At 40.7% G+C, this 17,912-nt stretch overlaps 1 protein-coding gene across 1 annotated transcript in view; it reads right to left on the reverse strand.

The window, feature by feature from the left end:
- The window catches only part of EXD3 (exonuclease 3'-5' domain containing 3), an 849,727-nt gene that overhangs the window by 34,345 nt on the left and 797,470 nt on the right, over positions 1-17,912 (reverse strand). Inside the window, exon 20 of the mRNA XM_053695892.1 lies at positions 12,259-12,355. Coding sequence (XP_053551867.1) covers positions 12,259-12,355 — 97 coding nt within the window. The remainder of the gene's footprint in view (positions 1-12,258; positions 12,356-17,912) is intronic.

A 17,912-nucleotide genomic window follows, 5' to 3' on the forward strand; every position in this document is an offset into this window, starting at 1 on the left:
GATACTAAAGGAGTCCCACTGAGACCCTGTATTTTTCATGTGAGTTTGCAGGAACAAATGAGTTACAGCACATTCATGAAGAAGTAAAATGAAACAATCTTACTGGAATCTACACCATGGAAGAGGAAAACGGCCCTTCAAGTGTGACGGATAGTAGCCTCGCCTCCGGCATGGAATTGAGAGAAGAAAGCAGGCAGCGAAGCGAAGTTCGACAACGGCGATTGCTTGAGGAGCTGTTAACATGAGTTGGGATGGTTTCGCAGAAAGACTCTTCCTGCATTTCTGGACTCTAACTTTCATCCAAGCCCTCACTGAGAGACTGACAGGATTACTTAAAACTCCCGTCCCATGTTGAAGAGTACTACCCTCCATAAGAGACAAAAACAACTTCTGACACTTCTCTGCCAACTTCCTGGGATGAAAGGCAAAAAATAACTGGGGGATGAGGGAAGTGGGAGGAGTATTTAAGCCTTTGGCTGGGGTGTCTTTGCCTCCTCCTGGTGGCCAGATTCTTAATTCCCAAAAAATAATGAATGCAGCTGTGGACTCTTTCCATTTATGAAGAAAATCTACATTTTGTTTGATTCTATGTATGTTCCTGTAATGAACAAAATAAAATTTTCTTACCTGGCTTGGTGAGCTGTGTCCCTTTTTACTAATAGAACATGCATACATATATATGTATATATATATATATATATATATATATATATATATATATATATATATATATATATATATATATATATATATATATATATAAAAAAACAAAAGCGAGTTCAGGACAAAGTTAGTTGTTAGCTGGATTCATTTGTTGGCAAAGTGTAAGATTGTATGAGGCTGCCTGTGTTACGCTGTAAGAGCTGTAGCGAGGAGTGATCGATTATGGAAGGAGGGGTTGAAAATTGGAACTTTTATTATTTATTTTTAGACATTGGCTACTCGCTATATATATATATATACATACATACAAACACATTGTAACACAAAAAAAATCTGTGCAAATATATTACCATATTAATATATAAATATATATATATATATAAATATATTTATTTCCACTAATAAAAGCAAAATATGTTTCGTAGATACTGAAAATCAAAAATTGTCAGTATTTGGTATGACCATCATGTGACAGCTTATTTAGCTTTGTCTGGCAGACAGAGGGGGGAAAGCCCTGCAAATGACTTGCTCTTCCGTGAATTTCAGATGCACCTGGCAACGCTTTAAAGGGATATTCCAGCCAAAATTTGAAACTACATAGATGCATTTTAGTTTTGAATATTAGCATTGTTGTAATGTACATGTATTAGCAAAAAAGTTCCTAATAAAAGCTATAGCTGTTTCAAAAGCATATTTAAGTATGCACCGTGCACCAGCATTTTAAACACAGCACTTGCTGAGAGAGATTAATGTGCTTGTACCATCCGGTAATGACTCAATTTGTTAATTGCTGACATGATACAAGCCCACTGGCTCTCTGAGCAGCTGCAGTATGTAAAATGCTGGTGCACTGAGAATTTCTAGCTATTCGACCGACGGACAGGTGTACCGTATTCAACAAGGCAGTCCAGTACTTTATCAGGTGGTCCAGTAAAATATTCACAAAAATACTGGACACTTAAATCTCCAGCTTTTTAAAGTCCCTGTGTATTTGCTAAATGTAAAAGGCGTTCTAAGCCTTAGCGCATTACAAATATGGAACAGAAAAAAGTGGAGGGCAGCCAAGGGGGGTAAATCACTTCTGTTTACATGTTTCTCGCAGTGAAAGAGGTAAAATGACTGATTTGCATGTTATTGGCAGCCAAGGGGTAAAATGACTGCTCAGTTGAGAAAAACAGAATTTATGCTTACCTGATAAATTACTTTCTCCAACGGTGTGTCCGGTCCACGGCGTCATCCTTACTTGTGGGAATATCTCTTCCCCAACAGGAAATGGCAAAGAGTCCCAGCAAAGCTGGCCATATAGTCCCTCCTAGGCTCCGCCCACCCCAGTCATTCGACCGACGGACAGGAGGAAAAATATAGGAGAAACCATATGGTACCGTGGTGACTGTAGTTAGAGAAAATAATTCATCAGACCTGATTAAAAAACCAGGGCGGGCCGTGGACCGGACACACCGTTGGAGAAAGTAATTTTATGCAGAGAAAAATATTAACACTAAAACAGTGATAACTTTTACTAGAAGCATTTTTGCCAATACATGTATATATTAAAAGATGTATTTAATCTGTGTGCATTTACATTTTGGCTGGAATGTCTCTTTAATGTGAGTTTAGGACCATTGTCCTGCTGGAAAATAAATTATTGTACACACACAAAAAAACAGAAGGGGTGGCAGAATAGAGTGATACTTCTCTGCTTGAAGTGTACTTGATCGTGTGTAAGTGAGGTTGCCAGGTGTACCGTATTCAACAAGGCAGTCCAGTACTTTATCAGGTGGTCCAGTAAAATATTCACAAAAATACTGGACACTTAAATCTCCAGCTTTTTAAAGTCCCTGTGTATTTGCTAAATGTAAAAGGCGTTCTAAGCCTTAGCGCATTACAAATATGGAACAGAAAAAAGTGGAGGGCAGCCAAGGGGGTAAATCACTTCTGTTTACATGTTTCTCGCAGTGAAAGAGGTAAAATGATTGATTTGCATGTTATTGGCAGCCAAGGGGTAAAATGACTGCTCAGTTGAGAAAAACAGAATTTATGCTTACTTGATAAATTACTTTCTCCAACGGTGTGTCCGGTCCACGGCGTCATCCTTACTTGTGGGAATATCTCTTCCCCAACAGGAAATGGCAAAGAGTCCCAGCAAAGCTGGCCATATAGTCCCTCCTAGGCTCCGCCCACCCCAGTCATTCGACCGACGGACAGGAGGAAAAATATAGGAGAAACCATATGGTACCGTGGTGACTGTAGTTAGAGAAAATAATTCATCAGACCTGATTAAAAAACCAGGGCGGGCCGTGGACCGGACACACCGTTGGAGAAAGTAATTTATCAGGTAAGCATAAATTCTGTTTTCTCCAACATTGGTGTGTCCGGTCCATGGCGTCATCCTTACTTGTGGGAACCAATACCAAAGCTTTAGGACACGGATGAAGGGAGGGAGCAAATCAGGTTACCTAAACAGAAGGCACCACGGCTTGCAAAACCTTTCTCCCAAAAATAGCCTCCGAAGAAGCAAAAGTATCAAATTTGTAAAATTTGAAAAGTGTGCAGTGAAGACCAAGTCGCTGCCTTACATATCTGATCAACAGAAGCCTCGTTCTTGAAGGCCCATGTGGAAGCCACAGCCCTAGTGGAGTGAGCTGTGATTCTTTCAGGAGGCTGCCGTACGGCAGTCTCATAAGCCAATCGGATGATGCTTTTAAGCCAAAAGGAAAGAGAGGTAGAAGTTGCTTTTTGACTTCTCCTTTTACCAGAATAGACGACAAACAAAGAAGATGTTTGTCTGAATTCTTTTGTAGCTTCTAAGTAGAGCTTTAGAGCACGGACTACATCTAAATTGTGTAGCAAACGTTCCTTCTTTGAAACTGGTTTCGGACACAAAGAAGGTAAACTATCTCCTGGTTAATATTCTTGTTAGAAACAACCGTTGGAAGAAAACCAGGCTTAGTACGCAAAACAACCTTATCTGAATGGAACACCAGATAGGGCGGAGTACACTGCAGAGCAGATAACTCTGAAACTCTTCTAGCAGAAGAAATAGCAACCAAAAACAAAACTTTCCAAGATAATAACATAATATCAATGGAATGTAGAGGTTCAAACAGAACCCCTTGAAGAACTGAAAGAACTAGATTTAGACTCCAGGGAGGAGTCAAAGGTCTGTAAACAGGCTTGATCCTAACCAGAGCCTGAAAAAATGCTTGAACATCTGGTACAGCTGCCAGTCGTTTGTGTAGTAAGACAGATAAAGCAGAAATATGTCCCTTTAGAGAACTCGCAGATAATCCTTTATCCAAACCTTCTTGCAGAAAGGAAAGAATCTTAGGAATTTTTATCTTATTCCATGGGAATCCCTTGGATTCACACCAACAGATATATCTTTTCCATATTTTATGGTAAATCTTTCTAGTTACCGGTTTTCTGGCCTGAACCAGAGTATCTATCACAGAATCTGAAAACCCACGCTTTGATAGAATCAAGCGTTCAATCTCCAAGCCGTCAGCTGGAGGGAGACCAGATTTGGATGTTCGAATGGACCCTGAACAAGAAGGTCCTGTCTCAAAGGTAGCTTCCAAGGTGGAACCGATGACATATTCACCAGATCTGCATACCAAGTCCTGCGTGGCCACGCAGGAGCTATCAAGATCACCGAGGCCCTCTCCTGTTTGATCCTGGCTACCAGCCTGGGAATGAGAGGAAACGGTGGGAACACATAAGCTAGGTTGAAGGTCCAAGGTGCTACTAGTGCATCCACTAGAGTCGCCTTGGGATCCCTGGATCTGGACCAGTAGCAAGGAACCTTGAAGTTCTGACGAGACGCCATCAGATCCATGTCTAGAATGCCCCATAATTGAGTCAACTGGGCAAAGATCTCCGGGTGGAGTTCCCACTCCCCCGGATGGAAAGTCTGACGACTCAGATAATCCGCTTCCCAGTTTTCCACACCTGGGATGTGGATCGCAGATAGATGGCAGGAGTGATCCTCCGCCCATTGTATTATTTTGGTCACTTCTTTCATCGCTAGGGAACTCCTTGTTCCCCCCTGATGATTGATATATGCAACAGTCGTCATGTTGTCTGATTGGAATCTTATGAATCTGGCCTTTGCAAGCTGAGGCCAAGCCCTGAGAGCATTGAATATCGTTCTTAGTTCCAGAATGTTTATCGGGAGAAGAGACTCTTCCCGAGACCATAGTCCCTGAGCTTTCAGGGACTCCCAGACCGTGCCCCAGCCCACTAGACTGGCGTCGGTCGTGACAATGACCCTCTCTGGTCTGCGGAAGCTCATTCCCTGGGATAGATGGTCCAGGGTCAGCCACCAACGTGACTCTCTGGTCTTCTGATCTACTTGAATCACTGGAGACAAGTCTGTATAGTCCCCATTCCACTGTTTGAGCATGCACAGTTGTAATGGTCTTAGATGAATTCGTGCAAAAGGAACTATGTCCATTGCTGCAACCATCAACCCTACTACATCCATGCACTGAGCTATGGAAGGACGTGGAACAGAGTGAAGAACTTGACAAGTGCTTAGAAGTTTTGACTTTCTGACATCTGTCAGAAAAATCCTCATTTCTAAGGAATCTATTATTGTTCCCAAGAAGGGAACTCTTGTTGACGGAGACAGAGAACTCTTTTCTATGTTCACCTTCCATCCGTGAGATCTGAGAAAGGCCAGAACGATGTCTGTATGAGCCTTTGCTTTTGAAAGGGACGACGCTTGTATTAGAATGTCGTCCAAGTACGGTACTACTGCAATGCCCCTCGGTCTTAGAACCGCTAGAAGGGACCCGAGTACCTTTGTGAAAATCCTTGGAGCAGTGGCTAACCCGAATGGGAGGGCCACAAACTGGTAATGTTTGTCCAGAAAGGCGAACCTTAGGAACTGATGATGTTCTTTGTGGATAGGAATATGTAGGTACGCATCCTTTAGATCCACGGTAGTCATAAATTGACCTTCCTGGATAGTGGGTAGAATCGTTCGAATGGTTTCCATTTTGAACGATGGTACCCTGAGAAATTGGTTTAGGATCTTTAAATCCAGAATTGGTCTGAAGGTTCCCTCTTTTTTGGGAACTACGAACAGATTTGAGTAAAATCCCATTCCTTGTTCCGTCATTGGAACAGGGTGTATCACTCCCATCTTTAACAGGTCTTCTACACAATGTAAGAACGCCTGTCTCTTTATTTGGTTTAAGGATAAGTGAGACATGTGGAACATTCCCCTTGGGGGTAGTTCCTTGAATTCCAGAAGATAACCCTTAGAAACTATTTCTAGTGCCCAGGGATCCTGAACATCTCTTGCCCAAGCCTGAGCAAAGAGAGAGAGTCTGACCCCTACTAGATCCGGTCCCGGATCGGGGGCTACTCCTTCATGCTGTTTTGTTAGCAGCAGCAGGCTTCTTGGCCTGCTTACCCTTGTTCCAGCCTTGCATAGGTTTCCAGGCTGGTTTGGGCTGTGAGGCATTACCCTCTTGCTTAGAGGATGCAGAATTAGAGGCCGGTCCGTTCCTGAAATTGCGAAAGGAACGAAAATTAGACTTATTCTTGGCCTTGAAAGGCCTATCTTGTGGAAGGGCGTGGCCCTTTCCCCCAGTGATGTCTGAGATAATCTCTTTCAATTCTGGCCCAAAGAGAGTTTTACCTTTGAAAGGGATGTTAAGCAATTTTGTCTTGGATGATACATCCGCTGACCAAGACTTTAGCCAAAGCGCTCTGCGCGCCACAATTGCAAACCCTGAATTTTTCGCCGCTAATCTAGCTAATTGCAAAGCGGCATCTAAAATAAAAGAGTTAGCCAACTTAAGTACGTGAACTCTGTCCATAACCTCCTCATACGGAGTCTCTCTACTGAGCGACTTTTCTAGTTCCTCGAACCAGAACCACGCTGCTGTAGTGACAGGAACAATGCACGAAATGGGTTGTAGAAGGTAACCCTGCTGTACAAAAATCTTTTTAAGCAAACCTTCCAATTTTTTATCCATAGGATCCTTGAAAGCACAACTATCCTCGATAGGGATAGTAGTTCGCTTGTTTAGAGTAGAAACTGCCCCCTCGACCTTAGGGACTGTCTGCCATAAGTCCTTTCTGGGGTCGACCATAGGAAATAATTTCTTAAATATAGGTGGGGGAACGAAAGGTATGCCGGGCTTCTCCCACTCCTTATTCACTATATCCGCCACCCGCTTGGGTATAGGAAAAGCATCGGGGTGCACCGGAACCTCTATAAACTTGTCCATCTTGCATAATTTCTCTGGAATGACCAAGTTGTCACAATCATCCAGAGTAGATAACACCTCCTTAAGCAGTGCGCGGAGATGTTCTAATTTAAATTTAAATGTTACAACATCAGGTTCAGCTTGTTGAGAAATTTTTCCTGAATCTGAAATTTCCCCATCTGACAAAACCTCCCTCATGGCCACTTCAGATTGGTGTGAGGGTATGACAGAACAATTATTATCAGCGCCCTCCTGCTCTTCAGTGTTTAAAACAGAGCAATCGCGCTTTCTCTGATATGCAGGCATTTTGGATAAAATATTTGCTATGGAGTTATCCATTACAGCCGTCAATTGTTGCATGGTAATAAGCATTGGCGCGCTAGATGTACTAGGGGCCTCCTGCGTGGGCAAAACTGGTGTAGACACAGTAGGGGATGATGTAGTATCATGTCTACTCCCCTCATCTGAGGAATCATCTTGGGCAATTTCATTATCTGTGGCAGTACTGTCCTTACTTTGTTTGGACGCTATGGCACAATTATCACACAATTTTGAGTGGGGAGACACATTGGCTTTCACACATATAGAACATAGCTTATCTGAAGGCACAGACATGATAAACAGGCTTAAACTTGTCAATAAAGCACAAAAAACGTTTTAAAACAAAACCGTTACTGTCTCTTTAAATTTTAAACAGAGCACACTTTATTACTGAATATGTGAAAAAGTATGAAGGAATTGTTCAAAATGTACCAAAATTTCACCACAGTGTCTTAAAGCCTTAAGAGTATTGCATACCAAATTTCAGAGCTTTAACCCTTAAAATAACGGAACCGGAGCCGTTTACAAATTTAACCCCTATACAGTCCCAGCTACAGCCTTTGCTGTGACTTTACCAAGCCCAGAGGGGAATACGATACCAAATGATGCCTTCTAGAAACTTTTCCAACTACTTTCTGGTCCTCACACATGCATCTGCATGTCTTGCTCTCAAAAACAACTGCGCAGTAATGGCGCGAAAATGAGGCTCAGCCTACAACTGGGAAGGCCCTCCCTGACTGGAAAAGGTGTCTAACACAGTGCCTGCCGTTAAAAAACGTTCCCCAAGTTTATAAGTGTGAATTATCAGCATAAACATGTATAAAATGTCCAAATAAAGCAATCGATTTAGCCCATAAAAGTGTCTACCAGTTTTATAGCCCATATTAAGCCTGTTATTCTGTTTGAAACTAAGAAAATGGCTTACCGGTCCCCATGAGGGGAAATGACAGCCTTCCAGCATTACACAGTCTTGTTAGAAATATGGCTAGTCATACCTTAAGCAGAAAAGTCTGCTGTTTCCCCCAACTGAAGTTACTTCATCTCAACAGTCCTATGTGGAAACAGCAATCGATTTTAGTTACTGTCTGCTAAAATCATCTTCCTCTCACAAACAGAAATCTTCATCCTTTTCTGTTTCAGAGTAAATAGTACATACCAGCACTATTTTAAAATAACAAACACTTGATAGAAGAATAAAAACTACATTTAAACACCAAAAAACTCTTAACCATCTCCGTGGAGATGTTGCCTGTGCAACGGCAAAGAGAATGACTGGGGTGGGCGGAGCCTAGGAGGGACTATATGGCCAGCTTTGCTGGGACTCTTTGCCATTTCCTGTTGGGGAAGAGATATTCCCACAAGTAAGGATGACGCCGTGGACCGGACACACCAATGTTGGAGAAATATACACTTATGAACAGGAGTAGGGTAGAAGGTAGACCTTTTTTTTTGGGGGGGGGGGGGGGGCGCATTGTTTGACCCCACCTACCACTGTGACCAGTCACTGACAGATTGTCCAGTATTTTTTGTGGAGGAGTCGGGGTCAGTCCAGAGGGAACGCATGGGAACTAAGTTCCCACTGAACAGAGAACAGAAAAGCTTCAGTAAACACTGTTGGTGCTGGTGGGAGGAGCTAGAGCTACAGCACAGTCTGTTAAGCCCTCTAGTGAGATCCTCTAGTAATGGGCAGTAACACTTCCTACAATACACTAAATGCAAGCCTGTCAGCGGGCCTGCTGTGTGATCACCCCGCACTGTGTGTAACACATGGTGCTTAAATTTCTGTTTGGCTTGCTCTGTGGTTTATCCCCTCAGCAGAAATAGGACTATTGCAATTTAAGCGGGTGAGACTCTGTGACAGAGGAGGAGCCTCAGGCTCAAAGGCAACCATTCAACCCTTCAATTGATTTAATTTGCTTTCATTAACCAACGTGTATAGATTATATACATATAAATACAGTGTGTGTGTATAAAACAATACTAATTGCTTTGGGGGTGGAAGTCTTGGTGAGTTCCAACACTTTGTTTTGTAGGACCTGACCCCTGGGAGCTTGCAACCCTATGTGTAAGTCACCAACTCTAGTAAAGGCAAAGCATCCCCATACACTGAAAGACGGATATTCATTGCTACAAAGTGCGGACTGAAATGGGGGGAGCCCTGGGAGAAGAACCAAAAAGTGGTGAAGCCAAACTGTTATATAAATAACAAACAGAAACAAACAACTGCACTCATGTGATTGTATATGAATTTAAAAATACAAATTGTATTAATACTACAATAAAATTATTGCCAAAGGAAGGTGATCATTCGAGGGTTCCTCTACTTTTTGCAATTATTTTATTGTAGTATTAATACAATTTGTATTTTTAAATTCATATACAATTACCTGAGTGTAGTCGGATTTTTTTCTATTTCTAAAGCATCCCCACACCTGAATAATTCTTGCACCATAATTAATTGTAGGTTTATAAACGCATTGTTATTGTTCCCTCTCATGCTGCTGTCTCCTTACATGAACTCTACAATGTCAACCGAAAAGTTCTCATTTTCATTTATCAGTAAAGAGGACATTTTTCCAGTCTGAGTTAGGTCCATGCTAAATGTTTAGACTTCAACAAATTAGTGGTTTAGAGACCATGAACACCATACTTTACCTGTCATCTTCTGACTTAGTTTTTGCGAAGTCAGAAGTTGACTTGCTAGGACATTCCTAGTTCAGCTGGGTTTGAATTGTGGATGCAGATGCTGTTCTATTCTGTAATAATTACCTTGCTATATTTGGATGAAATTACTTTTTAGGTCTGCCTGGTCTTGCTTTGGATAAAATGACCTAAGGTCTGCCTGGTCTTGCTTTGGATGAAAATGTTTTGGTTTCAAAAAATCTAGTCATTGTGTTTTCTACTGCCCCAACACATGTTTTCATCCTAGCTTCAAATAGGTGCTAGGAAAGTTTTTAGACATTCAGGAGAATAATGGAATTGCTTCAATTACTAGCTTTTACATTATTACAAAAGGTTTTTCAAATAACATCCTTCTTAGACAGCCGTAATAGGAGAATATCAATCTTGGAAAGACACATACAACTCACTAGTGCCAGGATGTTACCCTTTCAATTAAATATATAGTGCCACAACAGTTTTTAATGTATATTGGCAAATGGTGTGAGAGGAGGGAAATATCACATAAATATTTAACAAAGAGATACAAAAATGTTTTGTATCAGTGTAAAATTATGAATTACTGAATAACTGATTACATTGTTTAGTTTGTACCCAAATGTTTAAACACTTGAAAGTGATACAGTTTAGCTGTAAAAAGCTGACTAGAAAATATCACCTGAACATCTCTATGTAAAAATGAAAGATATTTTACCTCAAAAGTTTCTCAGTAACCACATCCCATTGTAAAGGACTTCTAAGCAACAAATCAGTATGTCTGTCCCGGGACAGCCGAAGGGATGAGCCTTGTGCACTTTCATTTCCCTATTCAGTGTAAGGAAGTTTACAATGAAATCTCATGAGAGTTAAGTGAAATTGCATGAGATCACAGTAAAAGAGTTCATGACCTCAGCACTGCTGATGCTGATTGGCTGCTGTTCATTTCTTCATTTTTTTTACCTGCAGCTGGGCTGCAGCCGAGTATAACTTTTTACACAGCACTTACTCTGCTGAGCTGAGGAAATTGTGAGGTAAAATATCTTCCTTTTTTACATAGAGATGCTCAGGTGATATTTTCCTGTCAGCTTTTTACAGTTATACTGCATCAGTTTCAAGTGATTTAGCATATGAGTATTATGTCCCTTTAATAAATGATCAAGTAAAACCAATTGGTGATGATGGGCTCAGACGTTTTGACCCTACTATATAAAATTGTGCATTTACTGTGTTAAAGGGACAGTAAGGACAAAATAAAAACAATAATTTAGATAGAGCATGCAGTTTTAAACACCTTTCCAATTTACTTCTGTTTTTTAATTTGCTTAATTCAATTAATTTCCTTTGTTGAAAAGCATTTCTAGGTAGGCTTAGGAGCAGAAATGCACTACTGGGAGCTAGCTGCTAGTTGGTGACTGATCTTGACATTGGCTTACCAGAGGCGTTCACCTAGCTCCCAGTAGTGCATTGCTGACCCTTCAACAAAGGATACCAAGAGAATGAAGCAAATGTGATAGATGTATATTTTTTTAATTATTATTTTATTATTATTGTATGCTTTATCTGAATAATGAAAGGAACATTTTGGATCTCATGTCCCTTTAACTCTCTTTTGCCATTTGTCAGCCCATTCCTCAAGTATATACATAATTCCTTCTGCAGAGCAAGTACATCCTGGTGTTTAAACAAACAAAAACAAAAAAACAACAACTTTAGATAACATCAGTTATTAGTCTGGATCTGTAAAATGATTTACTTTGTGGGAGGGATTTAAATGGAGTGAGGGACAACTGAATACAGCTGCAAAATGTGTTCACGCCAAAAGACTATTATTCGGAGGCTAGGGGCTGAATCAGGGGGATCCATTGGAGGAGTCATTGCAGCCTGGGGGGCTGAATCACATAAGGGGTGAAAGAATGTGGGGAGTAGACAGGCCTGTATGGGATATGTGTAATACTGGGTGTTATGTGGGCATAAAGTGGTAAAGATTGGTTATAGGCCAGAGATTTGCCTTGTGCTCCCAATCCTAAATTCCTTTCAATGCCCATGCTGATGCCATAACCTATACTGTACGTGTCCCTATTACTTTAGCTGGATGGCTATTGCATGTATCCTCTTCACTGTATGATAGACATTTAAAGAAAGAGAGATAGATCGAAATTGTGCTTCTTCATATACAAATGAATTCTGGGAGATGTTTTGTGTATGGTGCGAAGTAACAAAAAAACCAAAATGCTTCAAGCACACAAATCCTTATTTACAATATACACGGACACCCTCTTGGTAAACTAACTCCTAAACACCCTCTTGCACTGAAGATTCAGGCTCACCTGTGATGATGGGAAAAACCTGCTTACAGGTCACCTTTGACCTGTACTGGGACAGTATTTGGTCTCACCTGTTACATCTTTTGTGTCCCAGGGGTATCCGTGGAGCTTTAGTAAAGACAGCATTCTGTCCCGGGAAATGTGCAGATACTTGTTACAATTGCATACCTAAAACAAAAAAAAGAGAGAGAAATATATATAATCTCATGTTTCACATTCAGGGTAGTGTGTTTGCCCTGGGTATCATCTAAAAAAATAAAGCAATTGTACCCTGGGTATCATCTAAAAAATAAAGCAATTGTACCCTGGGTATCATCTAAAAAATAAAGCAAATGTACCCTGGGTATCATCTAAAAAATAAAGCAATTGTACCCTGGGTATCATCTAAAAAATAAAGCAATTGTACCCTGGGTATCATCTAAAAAATAAAGCAATTGTACCCTGGGTATCGTCTAAAAAATAAAGCAATTCAAATCATAACTTTAAAAGGACACAAAGCCTAAAATATTTCTTTGAGATAAAGCAAACCATTTAAAGCACATTTCCAGTTTATTTCTAGTATCAAATTGGCTTCATTAAATTGATATCATTTGTTGAAAGAGCAGCAATGCACTACTGTGAGCTAGATGCACGTCAGGTGAGTCTCATACAACACGCACACACTCTCATACAACACACACACTCTCATTCAAATCAACACAGACACCACACACTTATACAACACACACACTCTCATTCAAATCAACACGGACACCACACACTTATACAACACACACACTCTCATTCAAATCAACACCGACACCACACACTTATACAACACACACACTCTCATTCAAATCAACACGGACACCACACACTTATACAACACACGCACTCTCATTCAAATCAACACCGACACCACACACTTATACAACACACACACTCTCATTCAAATCAACACGGACACCACACACTTATACAACACACACACTCTCATTCAAATCAACACGGACACCACACACTTATACAACACACACACACTCTCATACACCAATCAGCAGCTAGAGCTCAGCGCCTGAGCCTACCTAGGTATGCTTTTCAACAAAGCAATTTGATAATAAAAGTAAAATGGAAAATATTTTAAATGTTTTACCCTATAATAAATAAAATATTACAGAAATATGTCATGATTGCATGCAGCCAGGGTGTGCACTAATAGTTTCCATTAGGGAGCATGAAGGAAAAAGTTTCCTGACTTTTCTTTACGTTTAAGTCAAATCTTAAAAAGTCCTCAAAATGATTTTTCAATAGTTTGCGTATAAAACAAAGCATTTAAATATGTATTACAGATTTGTTTTTTTAAAGATGTTGCTGTGCTGAAGAATAAACTTTTCTTTGTTGTGGGATGTGTCATGCCTTAGCATTTGCCGGGCCCTGGGCAAGACGAATTGGTGGGGCCCCACAGCCAAGTTCCCTTATTTCCTTATCCCTGTCCAAACATTCAGTGTGTCCTATATAAAGAATAACACTATATATTACACCTCCAGATACCATAAACCAGAGGGGTAACTAGAAACCACAGGGCCCAGGTGCAAGAATCTATCCCTTGGGGACCCAGTCGCAATTGCGACCTCTGCACCCCCTGTAGTTTTGCCCCTGTCATAAACACTTCTTCATAAACTAAGTACAGTATGTACATTGCAGCTTCTCATACCCCTGACATTTCGGGGCGCCCCAAAGCACAAGGCCATAGGCGGGTGCCTCTATCGCTCTGCCCAAAGGACAGGCCTGGTTACTATCTACAAATAGAGGTGTAGGAGCCTGAGATTATTTAAAGGGACAGTCAAGTCCAAAAAAAGCCTTTCATTTTTCAAATAGGGAATGTAATTTTAAACAACTTTCCAATTTACTTTTATCAATAATTTTGCTTTGTTCTCTTGGTATTCTAGTTGAAAGCAAACCTAGGAAGGCTCATATGATAATTTCTAAGCCCTTGAAGGCCGCCTCTATTTTATTTACTTTTCACAGCTCATGTAGGCCATATAGATAGCATTGTGATCACGCCCGTGGCTAGTGGCAGACACTGAACTAATTGGCTAAAATGCAAGTCAATAGATAATAACTAAAAGTCATGTGATTAGGGGCGGTCAGAGGATGCTTAGATACAAGTTAGTCACAGAGGTAAAAAGTGTATTAATATAACAGTGTTGGTTATGCAAAACTGGGGAATGGGTAATAAAGGGATTATCTATCTTTTTAAACAACAAAAATTCTGGTGTTGACTGTCCCTTTAAGATGTCTCGTCAATATTGTGAAATCCCTCAAACAATTGGACGCCAAAGGGGGCACACAACGATTGGAGGAAGCCGGATTCATCATCAATATGCTCAATACAGAAGTAGATGCGGGCGGAGGAACTGCGGTGTGTTTACCGTAACAAAAGTTTTTAAAAAAAGAATTGTCTTTATAAAGTTTAATGAATAAAGTGCCCATGTTTTTAAGATTATTTTTAGATACTGGGCTTTAATTCATTAAACTTTACAATCACTTTAACTAGCTATGCAGGGTTCTGAGTGTGAAGGAGAGACACATATGTTGCCCCCCACACACCAAAACTAAGATTGTGTGGTTTCTATCCATGCTGCCGATTTTTCATCAACAGTGAGCGCATCAGCTGTGTATAGACATGACAATACCGTTAGATTTGAAATAAAAATAATCAGTTTTATTTATTTTCCTGATTTGCTATAAAAATGCAGGCACATAAGAATAATTATGTAAAAAATAGGTCATAACAACAGAGTCTATCAAACCACAAATTTGATAAAATTGGAAAGTTGCTTGAAATTGTAAATTTTATAGCTCTATAATTGGACCACGTGGGACCTCGGGACCCAGGAAGCACTTGACAGGGGCAGCACATAGGGAGAGCATATTCTGGATAATAATGTTATTAGAGAAAAAATTATCTTTTATGATGCCCATCTGTATGTTCTCATGTGTTTTTTAATCTGCTGAGACAATGGATTCTGGGTGGGTTAAGACTGTGTTCAGAGAGTTCAGGTGCGTCATTTTATTCATAGACATAGGCAGCACACTATCTTGAGCCAGTCCAGTTTACCTGAATCATGAAAAAAAACTAATCAAATGGTTGCTCTAACACAGGGTTCTTCAAACTTTTCCCCTAAGATCCAGTGAAATGATACCACATACTGTACCTTCACAACCCTATTTTTATGCTTGGTCTGAAAAAACAGCTGCAATTTTGTAAAATGTGTGCGTACTTTATTCCTGATTGTAGCCAAACTTGTAAGTGTTGTAAAAGGTCATACACACACTCTCATAGAACACACACACACACTCGTACAACACACACACACACACACTCTCATACAACACACACACTCTCATAGAACACACACACACACTCGTACAACACACACACACACACACACACTCTCATACAACACACACACTCTCATACAACACACACACACTCTCATACAACACACACACTATTATACAACACATACACATTCTTATACAACATATACACACACACACACTTTCATACAACACGCACACACTCTCATACAATACGCACACACTCTCATACAATACGCACACACTGTCATACAACACGCACACACTGTCATACAAGATACAAACTCTCATACAAGACACACACACTCTTATACAATATACAACACATACATACACTCTCATACAACACACACACACACTCTCATACAACACACACACACACACACTTTCATACAACACACACACTTTCATACAACACGCACACACTCTCATACAAGACACAGACTCTCATTCAATACACACACACTCATACAACACAAACACACACACACTCTCATACAACACACACACTCTCATACAACACACACACACACTCTCATAAAACACGCACACACACTCTCATACAAGACACACACACTCATACAACACAAACTCACACACTCATGCAACACAGACACACTCTAATACAATACAAACACACACTCATACAACACGCACACTCATACAACACGCACACACTCTCATACAACACGCACACACTCTCATACAACACACACACACTCTCATACAACACGCACACACTCTCATACAACACGCACACACTCTCATACAACACGCACACTCTCATACAACACACACAAACACTCTCATACAACACACACACACTCTCATACAACACATACACACACACACTCTCATACAACACACACTCTCATACAACACGCACACACTCTCATACAAGACACACACACTCTCCTACAAGACACACACACTCTCATACAAGACACACACACTCTCATACAACACAAACACACACTCTCATGCAACACAGACACACTTTCATACAACACAAACACACACTCATACAACACACACACTCTCATACAACACGCACACACTCTCATACAACACGCACACACTCTCATACAACACGCACACACACTCTCATACAACACACACACTCTCATACAACACACACACTCATACAACACACACACTCTCATACAATACACACACATCTAACACACACACACTCATACAACACAAACACACACTCTCATACAACACGCACACACACTCTCATACAACACGCACACACACTCTCATACAACACGCACACACACTCTCATACAACACACTCTCATACAACACACACTCTCATACAACACACACTCTCATACAACACACACACACTCTCATACAACACACACACACTCTCATACAACACACACACACTCTCATTCAACACACACACACTCTCATTCAACACACACACTCTCATTCAACACACACACTCTCATTCAACACACACACTCTCATTCAACACACACACTCTCATTCAACACACACACTCTCATTCAACACACACTCTCACACACTCTCATTCAACACGGATACCACACACATACAACACACACTCTCATTCAAATCAACACGGACACCACACACTTATACAACACACACACTCTCATACAACACGCACACACTCTCATACAACACACTCATACAACACACACACACTCTCTCATACAACACACAAACACTCTCTCATACAACACACACATACATCCAACACACACACACACACTCATACAACATGCACACACTCTAATACAAAACACACACACAATATCATCCAACACACACACTACACACACTCTCATACAACACACACACTCTCATCCAACACACAGAAAATCATAGAACACACACACAAAATCAAACACACACTCTCATACAACACTCACATGCTCATACAACACACACACACTCATACAACACATACACACTTTAAACCAACACGCACACATCCAACACACACACATCCAACACACACACACACACACTCTCCTACAACACGCACACACACTCTCATACAACACACACTCTCATACAACACACACACTCTTATACAACACACACACACACTCTCATACAACACACACACTCTTATACAACACACACACACACTCTCATACAACACATACACACACACACTCTCATACAACACACACACACACTCTCATACAACACACACACACACACTCTCATACAACACACACACACACTCTCATACAACACGCACACACTCTCATACAAGACACACACTCATACAACACATACTCACACACTCTCATGCAACACAGACACTCTCATACAACACAAACACACACTCATACAACACACACACTCTCATACAACA

The sequence above is a fragment of the Bombina bombina genome, chromosome 12, assembly GCF_027579735.1.
Source record: "Bombina bombina isolate aBomBom1 chromosome 12, aBomBom1.pri, whole genome shotgun sequence".
Classification (NCBI taxonomy): domain Eukaryota; kingdom Metazoa; phylum Chordata; class Amphibia; order Anura; family Bombinatoridae; genus Bombina; species Bombina bombina.